Consider the following 19997-nt stretch of genomic DNA (forward strand, 5'->3'; position numbering starts at 1 on the left):
TTATAGAACTTTTTATTAAGCAAGTAGTTTTTAAGGAAAGAACACAACCGACTTCAATTCTCATATTCAAATTTAGGGGTACCGTTAATTTCTTCATGATCCAATCATCGGAGTTCTAAAACAAATTACGGGACGAACCTTGAGGTACTATCTTTCTAATAAAAAAGGATTATTGAAATCGGTTCACGTGGTCCAAAGTTATGCATTCCGGCGAGATGATAACCTCCATTTTTTTTGAAGTCGGTTAAAAGCGTTTGAGTTCTGTTAATCTGGAAATAAAGTGCAGTTTATGAATTTTAAAACGTTTATTTATTTATTACATACTGTACATAAAACTTGCATAAATGTATATTAAAGAGGGTATTATCTGAAACAAATTTTCAGTATTTTCCGGTGATATATCTTCATAAATATAAAACCCCCCNTTTCAGTATTTTCCGGTGATATATCTTCAGAAATATAAAACCCCCCTAAAATATATTCCTGGGTGCGCCCCTGCATAGTTTAGTTGGCTTTTAGGGCAACACTGTTTTTTCTTTATGCAGATACAAAACTTCAGCTATTTGCTTTCACTTTTGATACTATCGCGTTTACAGTTTTGAAAGATTATAGGTCCGATATCCTCTATATGCAGCATGATTTGAATAATTTAATCAGTTGGAGTCTAATTAATCGCTCCAATCGGGTTCGGTTGCTACCCAGAGGATACTTGGTGCAAACACGGGAAGTCGTGAGCTTCTTGAACTGCTGAATAGCGGCCAAAAAATTTTCTCAATTTAATTCAAAAGTTAATATTATCTGCAATCCGGCATAATAGTTCTTCTGGGTATGCAGTTATAGTTGCATGGCTTTACTTAATCCTCTTTACTTTACTGCGTCCTTGTTTGCGCACTTTGAACAATGTGAGCAACCCATGTGCGAGATGCGATATCCAATCTGAGTGAAGCCTTTGGTCACGGCAGAAAGAGAGGAAGCTTCCGTGGGGTCATTCCGACTTATTCGGTTTAAGGGCTCACTGAAGTCTGCAGCTTCTGCAAGCGGGCGTCTGTTTTGAGCACGCGGCTCGCTATATGAACATGTATCCGGTTGAAAAACCACATACCCCAGCAACAGGTTGCGCGTTGGGTTTGGGACCCGCCATGTAAAACCCTTTTTTGATGACGTCCACGACGGAATGCACCTGGAATGGAAGCAAAAAATGTGCGTCAAACAATGGCAAGGAAAGCTCAACTTCGAAAAGCTGCAATTACAACAGACGGCCAATTTTTTCGCCACTATCACAGTTGCTCCAAGAGAGCACTCTTTAACAAAAGTGGAACCATATTTTCAGCTCATTATGTACCGTCGCCGAAGAAGTAGTCGGCTCCACCGGCCCACGCTGCGATAGGGCGCAACGATACCGAAATAAAAGGAGAGGGACCGAAATACGGAAGTGCGAAGAGCTTAAAATGCTGGCCGACAGGAAAAACGCCTGAAACGCACATTTGCGCCTTGGCACCCACGTCACTATTGACAGTTATAATTTCGACACAGTGGAGAATTTCGTTTACTTGGGAACCAGCATTAACACCGATAATAATGTCAGCATTGAAATCCAATTCAGAATCACTCTTTCCTGCAAGTGCTACTTGGACTAAGTAGGCAATTCAGGAGTAAAGTCCCCTCTCATGACGTACGAAAACCACACTCTATAAGTCACTCATCATGCCCGTGCTGGTGTGTGGCGCAAAACCATGGACAATGATAACATCCGATGGGGCGGCTCTTGGAGTATTCGAGAGAAAAATTTTGCAGAAGATTTCCGGGCCTTTACGTGTTAGCGACAGCGAGTACCGCAGACGATGGAATTATGAGCAGCGAATTAAAATACAGCGGCTCCGCTGGCTTGGCATGTCGCTCGAATAGACGCCGACGCTCCAGCTCTGAAAGTATTCAATCCGGAACCCGCTGGTGGTAGCAGATGAAGAGGGAGGACCCCACTGCGATTAGGGATGCAAATTTTGAGCAGTAACATTGATACATCGATGTTTCGATGCATCGGGGAGAAGAACATCGTGGCTAAAATACATCGCCAGAGAAGCATCGATATATCGATGGTTTCCGATGTTTAGCAATTTGTTAATTTGTAGTTAAATTTAAACCAATATTGAGTACTTTAATAATTATGAATGTATTTTCCTGTATTTTATTATCCTTTCTATACCCTTTCTATTATTAGAATCAAAATACGTACCATTGTAAGGTCGTTCGGGCCTAAAGATCCTTGGCCTGATCTTGTTGAAATTCTAAGGGGAGTTTGGTTCTGTTTCAACGGCTAGGCTATTAGCATTCAGAATGAATCCAACAATTTTATTGAGCTTGGGCCCGTTTGTTATGAAAAATGTTGTGGAAAAGCAATAATAATTTACAAAGGTAAGAAGTTATAGCTGCTACTTGGGAGATCACCACATCTACTAATCAGACTTCTTCAACCGTGGTCACTGAGGAGATGTGGTGATCTCCGGAATAGCAGCTATAACTTCTACCTTTTGTAAATTATTGTTTATTTTCAATAACATTTTTCATAAGAAACGGCCTCAAGCTCAATAAAATTGTTGAATATAATTGTTATAAGGCCATAAATAACAAAAATATTCTGAATGAATAATAAATTTAAGGTCAGTCAAACATACCGAAAGAAAGTCGGAGAGTCTCCTTAAAGTCGATTTAAAACATCGGTAAAACTTTCATCGATGTATCGTCAATTTCTCGATGTTAGTAAATTGTAAACATCAATGGCAAACATCGAATATTGAACCGATATTATCGATGTTTCAAAAACATCGATGCGGGAGAGGTGGGAAGTTTAGTTTGGGCTAAAGTCTCACACTGACGGGGTTAGGCTTTTGATGCTTCCTCCTCGTAAAATGAACTTGCGCAGGAAAAAGTTAACTATTTAAATCGACGAATAGTTTTATATCAACTTTTTTGAACTTCTCTTTATGTGATTTTGTACAACATACCTATATTGGTTACAATAATTTTAAGCTATAATAACGAATTTTTAGGTAAGATATTGGGTTTGAAAAAAAAAAAATTAAAAAAAAATCTGTCTACGCCCATGGGTAAGAGGGATAAAAATTTATTCAAATACGAACGTAAATATGCATGTATGTAAATATGTATACATCGGAACGAGAAATGAAATGAGCAATTTGAAGCCAATAATTTGATCTAACAGATCCATTGGCATAAACGGTAGTCTTTCAGTGAAAATTGTATTTGACAATAGTGTATGCAATTTATTTACATTTTTCGTTTATTATGACTACACCTATTTAAATACATATCTATGCATGTGTACATACATATAAAATGCGCAATATTGCGCCGAACATAATCAATCCTCTTAAGCAATAGATTCTGACTTTGTATCTAACTTATTTTTTTGTCAAGTAATTTACATAGCAAATACACGTTTACTTATGTACATATAACGATCCCCAAACGTACATATGTACATTAGACTGCATCACTCCCCATACAAAAAAAAAAAATCGGTACTATTTTTCCATTGGAATTATAAAATCTATTACATTTTAAGACGTCCACCAAAATATTAAAAAAAAATATTAAGATTTAAGTGAGCTGGACCGATTTGAAAATACCTCCAAAAATCAAGTTTTTTATGAATAAAAATAGTTTCTTAAAGATTTTTTTTTTTTAAAATCCCTCAAATGATAAAACGGTTTAAGCTTAAAATATTTGCATAAAAATATTAAAAAATAATTTTGAACGGAATCGTAAGAATGAGATTTTTGATGCTGTTTTTTAACTTTTTTCAAAGATTGGTATAGGAAAAACTTGAATAACTGAACCTAAACTCTTACGATTTAGACTTAAGAGGTGTCATTGGAAAGGTATTTTTTCACCCTTTTTATTTCATTGCTAATAAACTCATTCAAAGGATGGAAGAGAAAGGTAGGATGAACGAACGTCATTCAAAGTTGAATTAAGATGTGTTGGTATTCGAAAAAACAAGATGGCACACGAATGACGTTGTTTTGGCCAGAAATAAAAACAGTGTGAAAATACCTTTCTACTGAGATCCCATAAGTCTAAATCAGAACATTTTTGGCCCAGTTATTCAAGTTTTTCCTAAACCAATCTTTCAAAAAAGTAAAAAAAACAGCATCAAAAATCTCATTCTTACGATTCCGTTGAAAAGATTTTCAAATATTTTTATGCAGATTTTTTAAGCTTAATCTAATTTGTGATCTTTGGGGACTTTTTTCAAAAAGTTCTTTAAGAAACTATTTTTATTCATAAAAAACTTTATTTTTGGAGGTATTTTGAAATCGGTCCAGCTCGCTTAAATCTTAATATTTTTCCGAAATATTTTGGTAGACGTCTTAAAATATAACAAATTTAGTAATCCCGGCGGAAAAACCGCAACTTTTTTTGGTGTTCTACACCCCGGCTACTTCGGCTGGGATGCCAAATGTCAGAAACTTTGACGACAGCGCAACTAGCACACCGCAAGTGTCAACTGTCCCGCTCTGCAACCGTCTTGCAGTAGTTCAGAGACAGTTCTGAAATTTGTAGGACGGAACAAGCGCTTTGTCAGACTGTCTCTAAATTTTGCTGCAGGGTATACATGTGCATTAGAGTGGTAAAATTTTTGTATGGGGGAAAAAAATTGCACCCAAGAAAGCGGGGCACCCCCTTAGTTTTTTCCTTTTTATATTTGCAATATCTATACCAACTTTCAGTTTTCTACTGTAACCGATACAGGGTGCTCAATGGCTTTAAAATGCGCTACTGGATCGCTGTGAAACATTGTAAAAATATCGGTGATTTTTATAAAAAGCTACTGTTGCCATGACAACTGGAGCTTGTAATGGTTTTTAGATAATTTCAATTTGAAATGTTCTTAGGTTTCTTAACCAATTGTTTGATTAATATATGTACGCAATATTTCTAGAGTAAAATATGAGCATCATGAGCATCCTCTAAATTTATACTTAGAGACGTAAAGTGTGGTACCAGCACCTCTTTCGGCAAGAGGAAAACTTTTGGAAGGTGTCCCAAACCCTATCTCGGAAACAATTCTTTTGGACCACTCTCATGTACATATCTTAAGCAGAGACCGAAAATAACTGGGCTACATTAAAAACATTGGCCCGTTGTTATAGAGAAGTTAGAGGCAGGTTTTAACATTTAAAACTATATATTAAGATAAACACTCTTTTAACACTGTCATAGTCAACTTAAAAGACCTTTTAACTTTAAAACGGCGTTTTAAATTTAAAATGAGGTTGACGAGGTTTCAAAATCTTAAAAGCGTACTCTAAGTAGACGTTTTCCCTTTCAAAATTTGCAGAGAAAATACAAAAGTGGTCTTAATTTGAAGAATACGCTTCCCAATCAAAGGATATTTCGAGATTTTGCGATTTTGGATGATACAATCGTCTTGTCCTCAATGACGTTGATGTGAGTATTTATAGCAGCAGTCCAATTAAATTCGCGAATTCTTTTCACTTCCTATAAAAATTAAATTATTTACGTTAATAAATTATATTTTACAAAAAATTGTTATTTACTTACAGTTTGCTGCGCCATTTTCAAAATTATTTATAAAAGTCAGTTGACACAGGGTGAACTTGCTAAAATCACAAAGTTTTCCTAATGCCGATTGGTTACTTTTTTAATTTTATATTAATGGCCCTTTATTTGTGTCAATCTAGCAAAAACCTGCCTCTAGCATGTCTATAACTGACTAACTTAACTTAAAGCCTGCTCTAAACTTAAAGATTAATTTTAACTAGAAGAGGTTTTAACTTTCGACTATAACTACGGGCCATTGTATCTTTTTCTATCATTAACCATTTATTTTATACTTTTTGTGATATATTTCTGTGAAAGCGTTTTATGCGGGGGAGCTTACGGTTAATTACTGTGAGACTATCTTAAGTTAGCAAGTGGTGGTATTTGAAACTGCGTCTTCGGTGATGTTAGGCGACACATTTACCGACATACATATATTTAAGCAAACACTTATCAAAGCGCAAAGTGTTCATTCTTTATTAGAAACGGGAGCAATGCTTCGATAAAATTATTTTAATTTAGTATCGATGTTTGGGATATCGACTATCGTATCGATATTTTCGGTTCGACATCGTGTCTCTAGATGAGAGGTATCTTAAAATACAAGCGCACAAACTTACATATATTTTCTAAATTTTGTATTCAGTTTAAGCATGTCTGTTATTTTAATACATCTGCATTTTTGGCGCATCGCCTCTAATTTTTATTTTATTTATGTACATATGCCTTCTATTTTACAGATTTGGCATTTCAAACGCATTTCTCATCTGGAAAACGAAATGAAACAACTGGACAATCGTTTTCTTAGCATGCAGCAACGTTTGGGCTTGACAAATTTGGAAGATGAGAGCGATTTTGAGAAAGAGGTACTATATTCAGAATGGATGAGGAACAAAAGATTTCGATTATTATTAAAAACGAGTAATTTAAAAACTAAAATTTTAAACACAAGCTTTTATTAATGGTTAGCAAAAAAAAAAAGGAAAAATCGAGCTACGCACCACCTAACGGCAAAATTCTTTTCTGAATTATTTCTCACCATTTTTGAGTAATAAATATATGTTTTAAGTATTAAACAAATTGGATCATAAATACGGGTTTTTCAAATATCTCAACTCCTACGCCACCTATCGGGGAAATTTTGTGTGGATTCCCTTTTAATTAAGTAATATACGAGTTTTTCAAATATATCTCTCACCTACGCCACTTAGCCGATGGATTCCTCTATCATATTGCATTGTCATCGGGCTCCGAGCAAAGTTTGAAGTTTCAAGTCTCTAGCTCATCGGGAAGTTGGTAAAAATTGAATGAAACAGAATAAAAGCTTGTAAAAATGTACTTCAAGTTTTCTGTGCTTTTTGACATTACAGTCAGCTATATGGCCGTCACTTCTGCCTTGTTGAATATGTGTTGGTATATATTTATTTAAAAATTTAAATTAGTTAATAAAAGGATTGCTCAGAAAACAGTTCTCGCGCCCTCTTGTCAAAGTCGGGCTCCCTTAGCAAGCCACCGTGTGTGGGTGTTTGTGCAACCTTTTGTAAGGGAGTGTCCAAACCCTAATGTCATTAGTGAGCAAACCTTTAATTACACGGTGTAACACTGATCATGACCTACAGGTACAGGTCGTAGGACTGGTCGAGTAATTCACGAAACTGTGTTTAAATTTTTCCAACACCCTCAAACTTTCAACTTATTCTTAAAAAACCATTTTTACATGACATCCCGCACAAAACAATTTTCAGCTCGGTTATTTTTTTACCCAATTTTAAGTTTTCATATGGCTTTGAGAGAAAAATATGTGTACTATTTAAGGATAAGACATTGTAAATATGTAGAAAATTTTTGGAATAAATCGGAAATTTATACCAATTTTTATTATTTTTTCCACTTTTACATACAACATTTTATGCCAACATTTCACAAAAAAAAATAGTCTCTTTTAGTCATTACTTCAAAAACAATGTTTAATTCCGAGTAAAACAAGGTATCATTTATAAAAATCAATAGATTGTCTGAAAATGTGAACTTTCTAAAAATTTCTTCCAAAATTACTTCCATATACATAATTTCACAGAAAATTTGAATCAGTTGATTTGGATTCACTTCGAGGTTTCAATAATTCGTAAGGAAAATTTTGAATTTGTCTCTATAAAAGATGACATAACTTCATAATTTTTGCACTGATTTTAATAAATGGTACCTTGTTTTACTCGGAATTAAACATTATTTCCGAAGTAATGACTAAAAGAGACTACGTTCTTATGAAATTTTGGCAAAAAATGTGGTAGTAGTGGAAAAAATAATAATAAATAAAAATAATCAATCGTGCGCGTCGTTCTCTAAAATGTTTGTTGAATTAGAAATATTTGCTGAAGAAGCGTACGTAAATATGTATGTATATATGTACTAGGGGGCTGCATGAATTCATTCAAAACAGCTTATCGAATGAATGATTTTGGCTTCAAATGAACAAACTTGTTTGTAGAAAAAAACGTTTATCGAAATGAGTTTGTATGATTTGAATGTTTTCCATTCATTCATTCACATTCTTCCGTTGGAAGGTAGAAAGTTTATAACAAAATGTATATTCATAGCTTACGAAATTCCAAATGCTGAGTGTTTCGTATGTGAAGTAAAATATTCAAATCGACTGTTCTCTGTTTGGCTAGAAGTTTGAATGAATTCATGCAGCTCTCTAATATGTATATATGTATATTTGGTACCTTAATTTACATATCGTCGCTTGGAGCGCAATACCTCGTATCCGCCAAATGCTGCAAATACCACGTAAATATGGGGTGGCATAGAAAAAAAAAAAAATTGTTTCAGTTACCCTGTCTCAATACTTGCTTAATACTGTACTCAATACTTCACGAATTTCATGGTGGAAGCTCATAAGTTCAGGTAGAAAACCATATAAAAAGTTATGAAAAAATAAGTTTCTTTGCCCTTTTGTGAAATTTTCGGACTATCTTATACGTGGTATTACAATTGGCGTATGCGAGATATTGCGCGCCAAGCCGTTTATTTTGAAAGTGGCAAAAGTCCTTCAAAAAAATCAACCTAATGATAACATGGATTACACCGAGAAAAAGTAAATTTTGCACTAAAAAAAAAATATACTTCCAAAACTAAGAGCCAAATATAATAAAACTTCGTTTTTAGTTTCTTTCTATGGCGTCAGGATTTTTTTAAAGGACTTTGAAATTTCAAAGAATTCCAAAAAGTATTTAAAAAATTCTGGGCTATATAGAATAACTATATGGGTACCAAATAAAAAAAAAAAATCTGTAGAATTGAAAAATATTAAATTTTTGGTGTATAAGGACGAATAGGTATAGAAAATGTTCTTTTAAAATTTTGTCCTTGAATATTCTTGGAAATTTCCAGTATTTACTTAAAAAAAAGATATATTATGTATTAATATACACACGACCAGTTCCTCGAATTTCGTCCTTCTACTTTAATAGCGTAAAAAATAAAAATTAAAAAAATATATATACAAATTTTCAATATCAATTGTTCCTTGAACCAAACAAATTTTATATTTTTAAATTGCAAAGAATATTTTCCTTAATTTGATACCCATATTTTTATTCTAAATTTCATTGAATTTTTTAAACAAGTTTTGGAACTAATCATATCTTTGAAATTTAAAAGTCCTTCTAAACAAAATCTTGACGCCAGAGAGAAAAACTTAAACCGCATTTTTACTATATTTGGCCCCTAGCTCCGAGGGTATATTGATTATTTCGAGTGTTTAGAAATTTTTTGCATTTTTTTTTTGGAGCCACGTACATAGTTTTATGAAGACGAGATGAGAATGTTAGTCATACGCCATTTACGTACGTTCGATTTTAAAATTCCCGTGATAAATGATAGATCCAATATGGATCTGAAATTTTGTATTTTTAAAATCTGATTCCAGATTTGTAATCAGCGACCTTAAGAAACCCCGATTTAAAAGTTGTATGCGAATCTAAGTGATTTTAGTTTATTTGGCCGCCATATTGAGTCCGCCATTTTGAATTTTGAAAATCGGACTTCAGATTCGTAATCAGCGAGCCCAAAACCCATCGAGTAAAAGTTTCACTCAAATACAAGGAAGTTTTAAAAATACGTCCGCTATATTGGATCCGCCATTTTGAAATTTGAAAATCGGACTCTAGAATCGTAATCAGTGATCCCAAAAACATTGAAATCAGTAATGGCCCAACATTTTTGCATCAGTTTTGTAAAACAAATTAATAAATATATTTGCTTATTTGCGTATGCAGCGTATTTTACCTAGCACAGTAATGACGCCATTTTGAATTTCATATTCTGTCACTTTGCAATCGTAAGTAGGGAATCCAATCCCGCATAAAAATCGCAACTCCGCAAGCTTGCGGGATCGAGGTCATCCATCCCGCGGATCCGCGGGATTTGCGGGACTGAAAAAAATCATATTATTTCCTCTAAAGAGTTATATTCAAAATTGATATGTAAAAAAGACGATTTAATTAGAAAACCTACGTATTTACTTTTAATTAGGTTGACTTTTTTGATAATATTTCCGAAGGAATGATAAAGTCTTTAAAGTTTCATCCAATAAATTCGACCTTATTTTATTGCACAATCAGGAACTTCTGATTTTGGTGATTATACAAAGTTTCGTAGGTATATGGTCAAAAACGCTATATCTGTTGGATATTTTTCGGAAGAAAATATATCATAAGAAGTAATATATTCTATATAACATACTCTTGTAAATTATATGAGAGCTGAATGTGTGCCTCTAATAGAACCAGAGCTATGAGTATACGAAATTTAGTATCTGAAAGGAAGCTCAAATGTAATGTATGTATTTATCGATAGAAATAGACTGTTTTACACTTGTTTGTATAATCTGTTTATAAATCGGTAGGTGTACAAAGTTTGAGCTAGTTATAAAATGTTAATCAATTACGCAGGAGCACAAAAAAAGTCGCTGAAAGGTTAATAAAACCCTTTCCGCTGATCCCGCATGTGTAATCGCTCACTTCCGCAAAAATGGCGCGGGATCCCGCGATTGCGGGATTGGATTCCCTAATCGTAAGGGTATTAGTTTACGAGTATTTTGACTTACTATTGAGGGATTCTTATCTGAGGGAGCTTAAATAAATGTTTAGAGAACTTAAAACGACAACCAACTATTTTTTGACACTGCAAAAATTCATAATATGACTTTGATAGTACTTTGCGAACCCGCTTAATATATTTTTTAGGCGTTTAAAGTTTACGACATACAACAATACGACACTTACGACACCGCTGTGAATACCCTATATATGTATGTTTAGATGCTTAGAGTTTCGGACAAAGCTCTGGGCCGGTTGATGTGAAACGTCTTATTTATATACATACATACATATATATTTATATACATACATATATACAAGAATTGCTTGTTTAAAATAATAAGACTATATATAAAACAAACATAAATATAAAAACTCTTAATATAAAATATGGCAAATGAAAGCCAATGAAATTCTCCATAAACCGTATATACTTAACTCACCGATAGGGCTAATAGTTTTTGACAAATTATTTATTAATCATTCCAGCTTTTTTTTATTTTTTATTGAAAAAATTAAAAAAAAAAAATCAAACTTTAACAGAAGAAAAATTAAAAAAAATAACAGGTTCTGTGCCAAACAGGTTACTGATGAAGAAAATCGATGGATAAATACGAAATAATGACTGGTCCAATGGAAATGAGCAGGAAAGAAAGTTACTCATACGCCACGTACACCCGAGTAAAACGCTTCACTGCTCGTATTTATTTATCGATTTATCCATCGATTTTCTTCAACAGTAACTTGATTTTTTTTTTGTAACAGAACAGGCTTTAGTACAAATGCAAAAAATTGGCACAGAACTTTTTGTTTTTTAAAATTTTCTTCTGTTAAAGTTTGATTTTTTTCATTAAAAAATAAAAAAAAAGCTGGAGTGATTAATTAATTTGGCAGAAACTATAAGCCCTATCGGAAAGTGATGTATATACGGTTTATGGAGAATTTCATTGGCTTTCATTTGCCGTATTTTATATAAAGATTTTAAAATTGGTTCGTAAGATAAACGGGCTTAAAAGGAAGCAATTTTTGCTTTAAGCTGAATAACGGTAAATTGCAAATATCTCGAAAAAGTATCCATAGAAAAAAATAATTAACTCGATTTTATTCATAAACGCTACATCAAAATATTGTTATTTGTGATCAAAAAAAAAATAGACACATATTTTTTTATTTTGATAAAAAAGTTTTCTTAGAGGTCGCGCTGGTCGGTTTTTTTTTATAAAAACGTTGATGTTCTCATTGTGTTAATTTTCTTGACGAGTGAAAATGCAGCTAAAAATGTGGTTTTTACGTATAATTACTCTGGTATTATTGGGAAACTTCCCTTAATTACATACCTCTCCTGGACAGTTAAATGTAATGGGTTAAAACTTGTTACCAGGGGGTTTCTGGGGTTGCTTATTAAGAATCTGAAGTCAGTTTTTCAAAATTTAAATTGGCGGATCCAAAATGGTGATACATTTTTAGTAAAATGGTTGGATTTGTTCGAAACTTGGCATTCGGGAGTTTAAGGGTTTGATTATGAATCTGAAATAAATTTTTTTTAATTCAAAATAGCGGATCCAATATGCCGATCAAATCAAACAAAAAAAAAACTTAAATTAAAACGTTGAAACTGGACGTTTTAAGCATTGTCAAGGGTTTAAACTCAGATCAAATGTCAGATTTTCAAAATTTCAAATGGCGGATTGTTTGAAACTCTTAACCGCCATTTTGAATTTTGAAAATCTGACATCAGATTCGTAATCAGCAACCCCAGAAACCCACTGGAAACGAGTTTTAGTCCTTGACAATGCTTAAAAAGTCCAGTATCAACGTTTTAATTTCAGTAATTTCTTTTTAAATTTGATCGCCATATTGGATCCGCCATTTTGAATTTTGAAAAACCGACTTCAGATTCTTAATTAGCAACCCTAGAAACCCCCTGGTAACAAGTTTCTCTTTTTTTTACCACAAATAACAATAATTTGACACGAAGTAGGGAGACACAGAGGTGGCGCAATCAGCAGTACCGCTACTTTGTTCTTGGCGAATTTGACAGAATCAGCTGTTCGTGTAACGTCATTTTAGCAAATGTTTGTATGTATGCAGAGATGTTTACATGTATGTATGTTTGTATGTAATAGGGTCGTTTAGTCTTTTTCACACTGCTTTTGTGTTAGAGAGCAGAAAGGGAGGGGCCTGGCTCTTGATATTCAACCCACTACAGTTCAAGCTGTGTAGAAAGCCATACGCGACCCGTCGGAGTCGTCCACAGGCTCTTGGGGAGCTTTTGGAAAATGGTCTCAAATTAGCATTTTGTCACCAGAAATGTAAACCCGGTTAAATGGGTTTTTTGTGCAGAACACCTTTTCGTGTTGACGATTAGGTTTTAAAATGAAGTTTTCATTTTGGGTTACAAATGTGTATTAACTTTTTGTAGATCGCGTCATCCATTCGGATACAGTAGCCCGAAATCATTGGGCAAATAACTAAACCGTTCCCAAATTGTGTCTTCCTCGCGATTGCTGAACTTTTATTAGGTTTTAACGACACTCATATATATGTAAATATGAACAATAAAATAAGAGACTGCCAGATGTTTCTTACGAAGCAAAATTATCATTTGGTTTTATTTGTGTACTATTTATATATGTAAGTAATTTTATTTTCACGCGTTCAGTTAATATAAACAAATTTTAATGTTTTGACAGTTTACATATTTTTCTCTTCTCCATCTCCTCCATTCGTGGCTAAGTTTACGTCATCACCCGCAGGAATGCGCTATCTTGTATTCTATCATTCTTGATAATTTGAGGTAGCGTTTATCAATTTCCAAAAAAAACAATTAAACCACTCTAATATAAATATTTGGTTATTCATAAAAATTACTCTTAGACTTCTCTCTAGTTACTAAGACTATAAGCCTGTCAGTGAATTCCATTATTAAGAGTGTATTTATGAGTTTGCCCATTGTTGACGACTTCAGTTTAGGTTAAGCGAGTCACTAAAATCAATATCATTTTTTAAATTCCATTTTTTCAGCATAATCCCGATTTTATAGATAAGCCGACAATATTTGACAATGGCGAAAACGAGTTAATCGGTGATGAGGATAATGAAGACATAGATGAAGAGGATTATGAAACTGAATTTGATTACGAGGAATTTAGAAAAAAATTGGCTGCTATGAACTATGATGATGATTTGGATAATAAAGATGAAAATGATGAAGAAGGGGACTCTGTTGATGGCATTCCAGATGGAGATGACAAAGATGATGCGAGCGAAGATGAAATGGACATGTCGGATGAAGGGGATTTTTATAGTGACTTCTCTAAATTTAATTCCACACGACGGAAGAAGATAGGGTACATTATTTCCTTTTCTCTACTCTTACAGAACTTTCTAGAACTAACTTTTTGTTTATGTATGTACATATATTCTGTATGTATATATATATATATATTTTGTAGCGCGCGTAAACCTCGTTCCATCAAACCAGATCAATCGAGCGAAGATCATAAAAGAAATACGAAATTTAAAATCAAAAGCGGGACAAGCGAAAATGAAAAGGAATCTAATTATCAGCAAAGAGAAATTTTGATGCTCAGGTAAGAAAGAACCAGTGCGACCAGAATATGCCCCTTGAGGATAACTCAAAAAGGCGATTTTGGATTTGTTTTCTAGCTTCTTTCAATTCTAACACTATTGAAATAATGTCTGCATCCGGAAAAAGTGCGAACTGCGATTAGTGCAGTCAAATGAGAGTCGAAAATTCTTAATTTTCATAATTTGACCAAGGCGAATTCATATTAGGTCGCATCGATTCTACAAATCCGTTGTCAAATTTTAGTTGTAGTTAAGAAGGAAGAGGGAAAGAAAATATAGATCTAGTCACGTTTCACTCACTCACCACCGAAATACTAAATTTTTGCACTTGGAAATGCGTTGTTCCATAATAGTTATAACCCAACGTTTGCTTTTTACGTTGCCTGATTACTGTTATGTAGGATAAATATGTTTTCCGTCGCAAATAAGAGTTATTTACCTACGTTTATTTTTTACATTGCTTGATAACAGTTATTACCCAACATTTATTTTTATATTGTCTGCTAACAGTTATTTCACTCCTCTTTAAGTTTCATCATATTACGTATTTAGACAACGTAAAAAATAAACATTCGGTTATAACTCTTCACGGCGAAATAAAAAATATTTTTCATCTAATAACTGCTATGAAACAACGTTTTCGTTAAATTTCAGAATTCGGGCAACGTTTTCAATTTTTAAATTCGAGATAACAGTTATTTTGGCTCCCTGACTTATATGAATTCGCATTGTAATTTGACTTTACTAATAGAAAAAAAGCCATTGAGGCTTGATAAATTTTTTAATGTTAAAATTATTTAGTAAGGAAACTAAATTATATATATATATATATATTTGCAGATTACCATCTCATCGTAGCAAAGTATCTGAGGTTAATATTGATCAAAAAAGTAGTGCAAACCGGGAAGTGGTGAAAAAGCATTCCCACAGGCATCACGTGGGTAACCGGCGATATAAAAATGCTATAGTAAAAAGTGGTAGGTTATTGTCAAACTATAATTTAGTATTTTGTTTGGTTCCTATTGGTTTATCTTCAAATTCTCGCCAAAAACTCAAAGTCCTTAGGCTTTGCGCTAGCACTAATTTGTGCTTATGTACATACATGTATAATCCGCTCTAAAATTTCCTGGTGATTTACTTCTTTTCAGCCAAATCGTCGCGTCAAACACCCCCTGCAACCAATACTCCAGCAGCACATTTTCATTTAAATCGTAAAATTCCAGACCGTTACGCCAGTATAAGGGTCGATTGTAAGTATTGTATAGCCATCTTCTTGATCGATTTATCACTTTTAATATTCAAAGATATTTAATGATTTTACAAAAAAAAATTCTCTAAAATTGATTTAAAAAATTATTGCTTCTCTAAAATTCAGCAATTTCAGTAATCGTTGAAATCGTTTTATTTTGATTGATTTCCTCTCTATATTAAATAGCATACTCTGGTGATATGTATATCGGTCATCCCAGTTGGTCGAATGAAATTGACGTTGATAACTACTTCAGAGTGGAGAATGGTGTATTAACCATACGCGAACCGGGCCTTTATTACGTATACGCCCAGGTGTGCTACAACAATACACACGACCAGAACGGTTTCGTGATATTCCATGGGCATAAGCCTTTTCTTCAATGCTTGAATACAGTACCAACAAATATGCCACACAAAATACATACCTGCCACACCAGCGGCCTCATATATCTCAAAGAGAATGAAACAATTCATTTGCGCGATTTCCATAGTGATCGAAATGTTATTTTAAAAGATGTCAATAACCGCAGCTACTTTGGACTGATAAAAATATAATAAAAAAAAACATACATACATATGTATATGTATATGATTTTGGTGAAGGTAGAAGGGAGTACACTGTACATTACATTACTAAAAATATGAAGTGATATGTATTTATGATGTATGAAGTGTACATATGTAAATACTACATACAGAAATAAAAATTAAATAAACAGAACGAATATATACATACACATTTGCACATGTCGTTATCTTCAGCGGAAAAGTGTGTAAGTATGTGTAGAATTTGTTTGAATTTTTATTTTTTTTTTTTATTCAAACCTATGTATGTATGTATATCTTTATTGGCATCTGTAGAACATCCCGGAAAGTTTTTGCCACTTATTTACATATCGCACACCTATGTAGGTCTAAACTGCGATCGACTAAAAAAGAAAAATTGGGTAATTTTATTGCACAAATCAATGCATAGGACTTACCATCAATGAATGCAAATATTTGTTTCTTCATGATTACATATATACACTAACTAAACAACTTGCTATACCTGTTTTTGTATTAATTGGGTTGAATCTGACGATCCATAAGCAGTTGTGTTTGCCGATCTGAATTTCGAGTTAAAGTATGTTTACAAAGCCAGTTTGTTAATCACCCCGTTCACGCAGGCAAATCTCAGATTACTAGTCGTCAAATTTGTTGTGCTTGCTATTCTCACAACTCAAGGAAAAGTTAAGTTTCTTCTCTGTGCCGTGATCACTTTTTTCTGCTATATTAAGCAATTTAAAAATATTTTAACTTAATATTTTATTAAAAATACCTTTAAATATTCAATACAGCAATGAGCAATTTTTCTGAATTTTTTCCTTTTTAACACCAATTGTAACCAATAACAAACGAAGCATGAACATTGTGTTTCTGATGCGCTGATTGCTCTAGCGATGCGTTTCGATAACTTCTTGGTTGCGTTTTGGAAAAGTATAATTGCCAATATTTTGTGGTTCGGCGTTATGGAACATTATGCTTTGTGCGTTTGCAAAGCAATTGACGGTTTAGAAGTCAGCCTATATATCATTCCTTTTTTCACGCGTCTTTTTGTGAAAATATTGTTCATATACATACAACTAACTAGGGATGTGCCGGATAGAGATTTTGCCGGATAACTGGATTCCGGATACCATGTAAAAAATATGAGCCGGATTCGGATATCCGTTCGGATATCCGGTAGATTTCTGACCTTAATAAATTTCACAAAACTGTTGTATTCGATTTTTTTGTTTAGCGACATACATACTTATTGCCAGATTATCTGCTTTTTCGAGCTGAACTACCCAATGCGTAATTAAGAATATAAAACTTCTCATCTGAAAACTAAGTTATAAAATAATCCTGTATTTAAAAGATACAACCCGGATTTATCGATTATTTTTGGCAAAGAGAGGAGAAACGTCAAAGAAAAAAGATAAACGACAATGTATTTTTATTTTAAAATGTGATGAAAATCTAACTATTATCAAGGTTGAGTATATTGCACTACATCGAAATTTTCACTAGCACTAGGGCTTTAGTCACTATATGGTTAGCGATAGTGCATTTCAAATTTCAATACCACTACATAGTTATAGTGAAATAGAATTTTCAGTATCACTATCTGGTTAGACTATCACTAGTTTACAAATTTACGAAAATTTGGCGATCTATGATTTTAATACCCACTTTCCAGAATTGTTGAAAAATTTATAGCCACTAACTATATAGTGGCAGTGAAATGCATTTCCACTAAGTGCATAGTGGTAGTGAAAACAATTTGTCAACTATGCACTTAGTGCTAATGCATTTCAAATTTCACTACCACTACACGAATAGTGGTAACGAAATGCTCAGTGCATTAAAAATTTAGTGCAGCGTGCCCAACCCTGACTATTATACATGCTTACATATCGTCCCGCTTCCCGTATCGTCCTGTAATGCTTCATTGTTGTAATATTTTGTAACCCACATTTCAAAACTTGTTAGCATAGAATCCTAAGAAAAAGGCCGAAAGCTTCTATTGAAGATCAAGCTCATTAGGATACTCGCCAATGCTTTGAGGAAATCGCCACACTGAGCCAAAAGTACAATGGGTTTTTCAACCAAGTTATTGCTTGTTTTTTTCATGGTTAATACACCGATTGTAAGAAATGTGATTCAAGTTGAACATTTGAAAACAAATTCGTATGTCTGGCTGTAGCTGAACGTGCAGAGGTGCTTGGTGTTATTTTTTGGCTTCCAGCGGGTTCAAGTGCGAATGCCATCAGCGACAACAAATCATTTTTATATTTTTTCTGCTTTTGGTTTTTCTTAATTACGAAAAAGCATCTGTGAAGTGCAGAACCAAATCAAACGACAAAGAAAATTGATTCAAGTTGAACATTTGCATACACATTTTTAAAGCGGCAAAACATTTTTTTTTATATCTCCGAATCATGAAAAAGAATCTGTGAAGAGGAGAACATAAGCGTATTCAAACGAAAAACTGACAACCAAAACTTTGATTAACGTAAACAAAAGTGTGATTAATATTACCAAATCATTGTTGAAAATATCAACCAAGGCATTCTTAATAATAACCAAAAATCACATTGATTCCTTTTCAAGTTTGAATTTGGTAATATTGTCCAATTTTTGGTTCATTTTTTTCTCTGTTGCTAATTCCAGTTTTTGTAGAGATGTGGATAGCCAAACGATGGAGAAATGGATATATATTTACAGCCACCCCTTTGGTGGAGGCATAGACGCAAAGATTTTTCAAATTTGTTTACACCGGCAATGAGGTATCTCTGCGAGCCACCTTCCCAGTGGCTCAGATAGCATTTATGTTTAAAACAGAAATAGGTAGTTGGCCGGAAATGCCGAAATACTTATTTTCATAACGAAAAATATATAAATCTTTAACTCTAATTACTAATTAGATACTATAAAATTTGATTACAAGAATACAAAAAAAAGTTAACTGGCTTTTAATTGAATCTTCTATAATAGAAATCCGGAAATCTGGCCGGATTTTAGCCAGTATCCGGCCGGATAGTCGGATAACAGAGAAACGGTCGGATAAGCCGGATTCCGGATATCTACCGGACACCCGGCACATCCCTACATCTAACATACTAAGTCGAAGTATGAAAGGTTGTGATAACTAACCCAACTCATTTATAATGTTTCTTAAAATAAAATACTCGTACGTATAATAGAGAAGCATCATATTTGATTTGAGTACGAAATTCTTATTTCAGGAATGAAATATTTAGATTCCATATACTCAAAATCGAGTTAGTTTGTTCTTATTTTTAGGCGGACATTTTTCCCTCAGAGTGTGTAAGCGCTAGTGCTGCAAAACAATCGATAGTGGCACCATCGATGGTTTTCGATAGTTTTATAGATAACGATCGACAATATCGATGGTTTATTAGGGTGGCCCGTGAAATAGAAAAGGGTTACAAAAATACTATTTTATTTAAACATATTATATTGAGCGGACTTAAAAGCGAATAAAATACATATTTTTATTTATTTTCAAACTAATAATTTATTTTCACCAAGCTTTAACTGCAGTTTATGCCTATTGAAGAGGGTAACTGCTTATGAAAAGTATAAGAAAACCAAAGTAAAAAGACAAAACGTAAGAAATAAACCCTGCCGATCACCCCATGTGAAAATTCTTACAACCTACCTGACCTCTGAAGCTTTTGGTGGAAATAGGCTATAAGTCGGGACTATCACAGAAACCATCGTAGCCGAACGATGACGTATGTATACATACATACATAATGGTGCTCCGACCAAATGTTCTCCGACTCGGCATCCAAGGTTTGACAAAGCAAGCAGGGGCGCCTCAAAACTAATGGGAGAGCCAAATGCAAAAGGACTTAAGTGTTTCCGGTGTAATCAACTGTCGGAGCTTCGCAAAAGAAGGTGGTCTCAGCCCTA

The 19997-nt window shown here is 33.7% G+C and overlaps 1 protein-coding gene across 4 annotated transcripts in view; it reads left to right on the plus strand.

The window, feature by feature from the left end:
• LOC108371863 (protein eiger-like) overlaps window positions 1–16269 on the plus strand; it is a 17985-nt gene extending 1716 nt beyond the window's left edge. For 3 of the 4 annotated variants that reach the window (XM_017627472.1, XM_017627473.1, XM_017627474.1), the window contains exons 3-8: window positions 6327–6452; window positions 13713–14038; window positions 14144–14281; window positions 15120–15256; window positions 15428–15529; window positions 15715–16269. In XM_017627472.1, the coding sequence (XP_017482961.1) occupies window positions 6327–6452; window positions 13713–14038; window positions 14144–14281; window positions 15120–15256; window positions 15428–15529; window positions 15715–16085 (1200 nt within the window). In that variant the 3' untranslated portion in view covers window positions 16086–16269. Of the gene's footprint in view, window positions 1–6293; window positions 6453–13712; window positions 14039–14143; window positions 14282–15119; window positions 15257–15427; window positions 15530–15714 lie in introns of those variants that run through there. The other variant, XM_017627471.1, reaches the window with a different exon arrangement.
• Window positions 16270–19997: the final 3728 nt, after the last annotated feature.

This window comes from Rhagoletis zephyria, unplaced genomic scaffold (assembly GCF_001687245.7).
Source record: "Rhagoletis zephyria isolate East Lansing unplaced genomic scaffold, Rhagoletis_zephyria_1.1 Rzeph_scaffold_05275, whole genome shotgun sequence".
NCBI classification, from domain to species: domain Eukaryota; kingdom Metazoa; phylum Arthropoda; class Insecta; order Diptera; family Tephritidae; genus Rhagoletis; species Rhagoletis zephyria.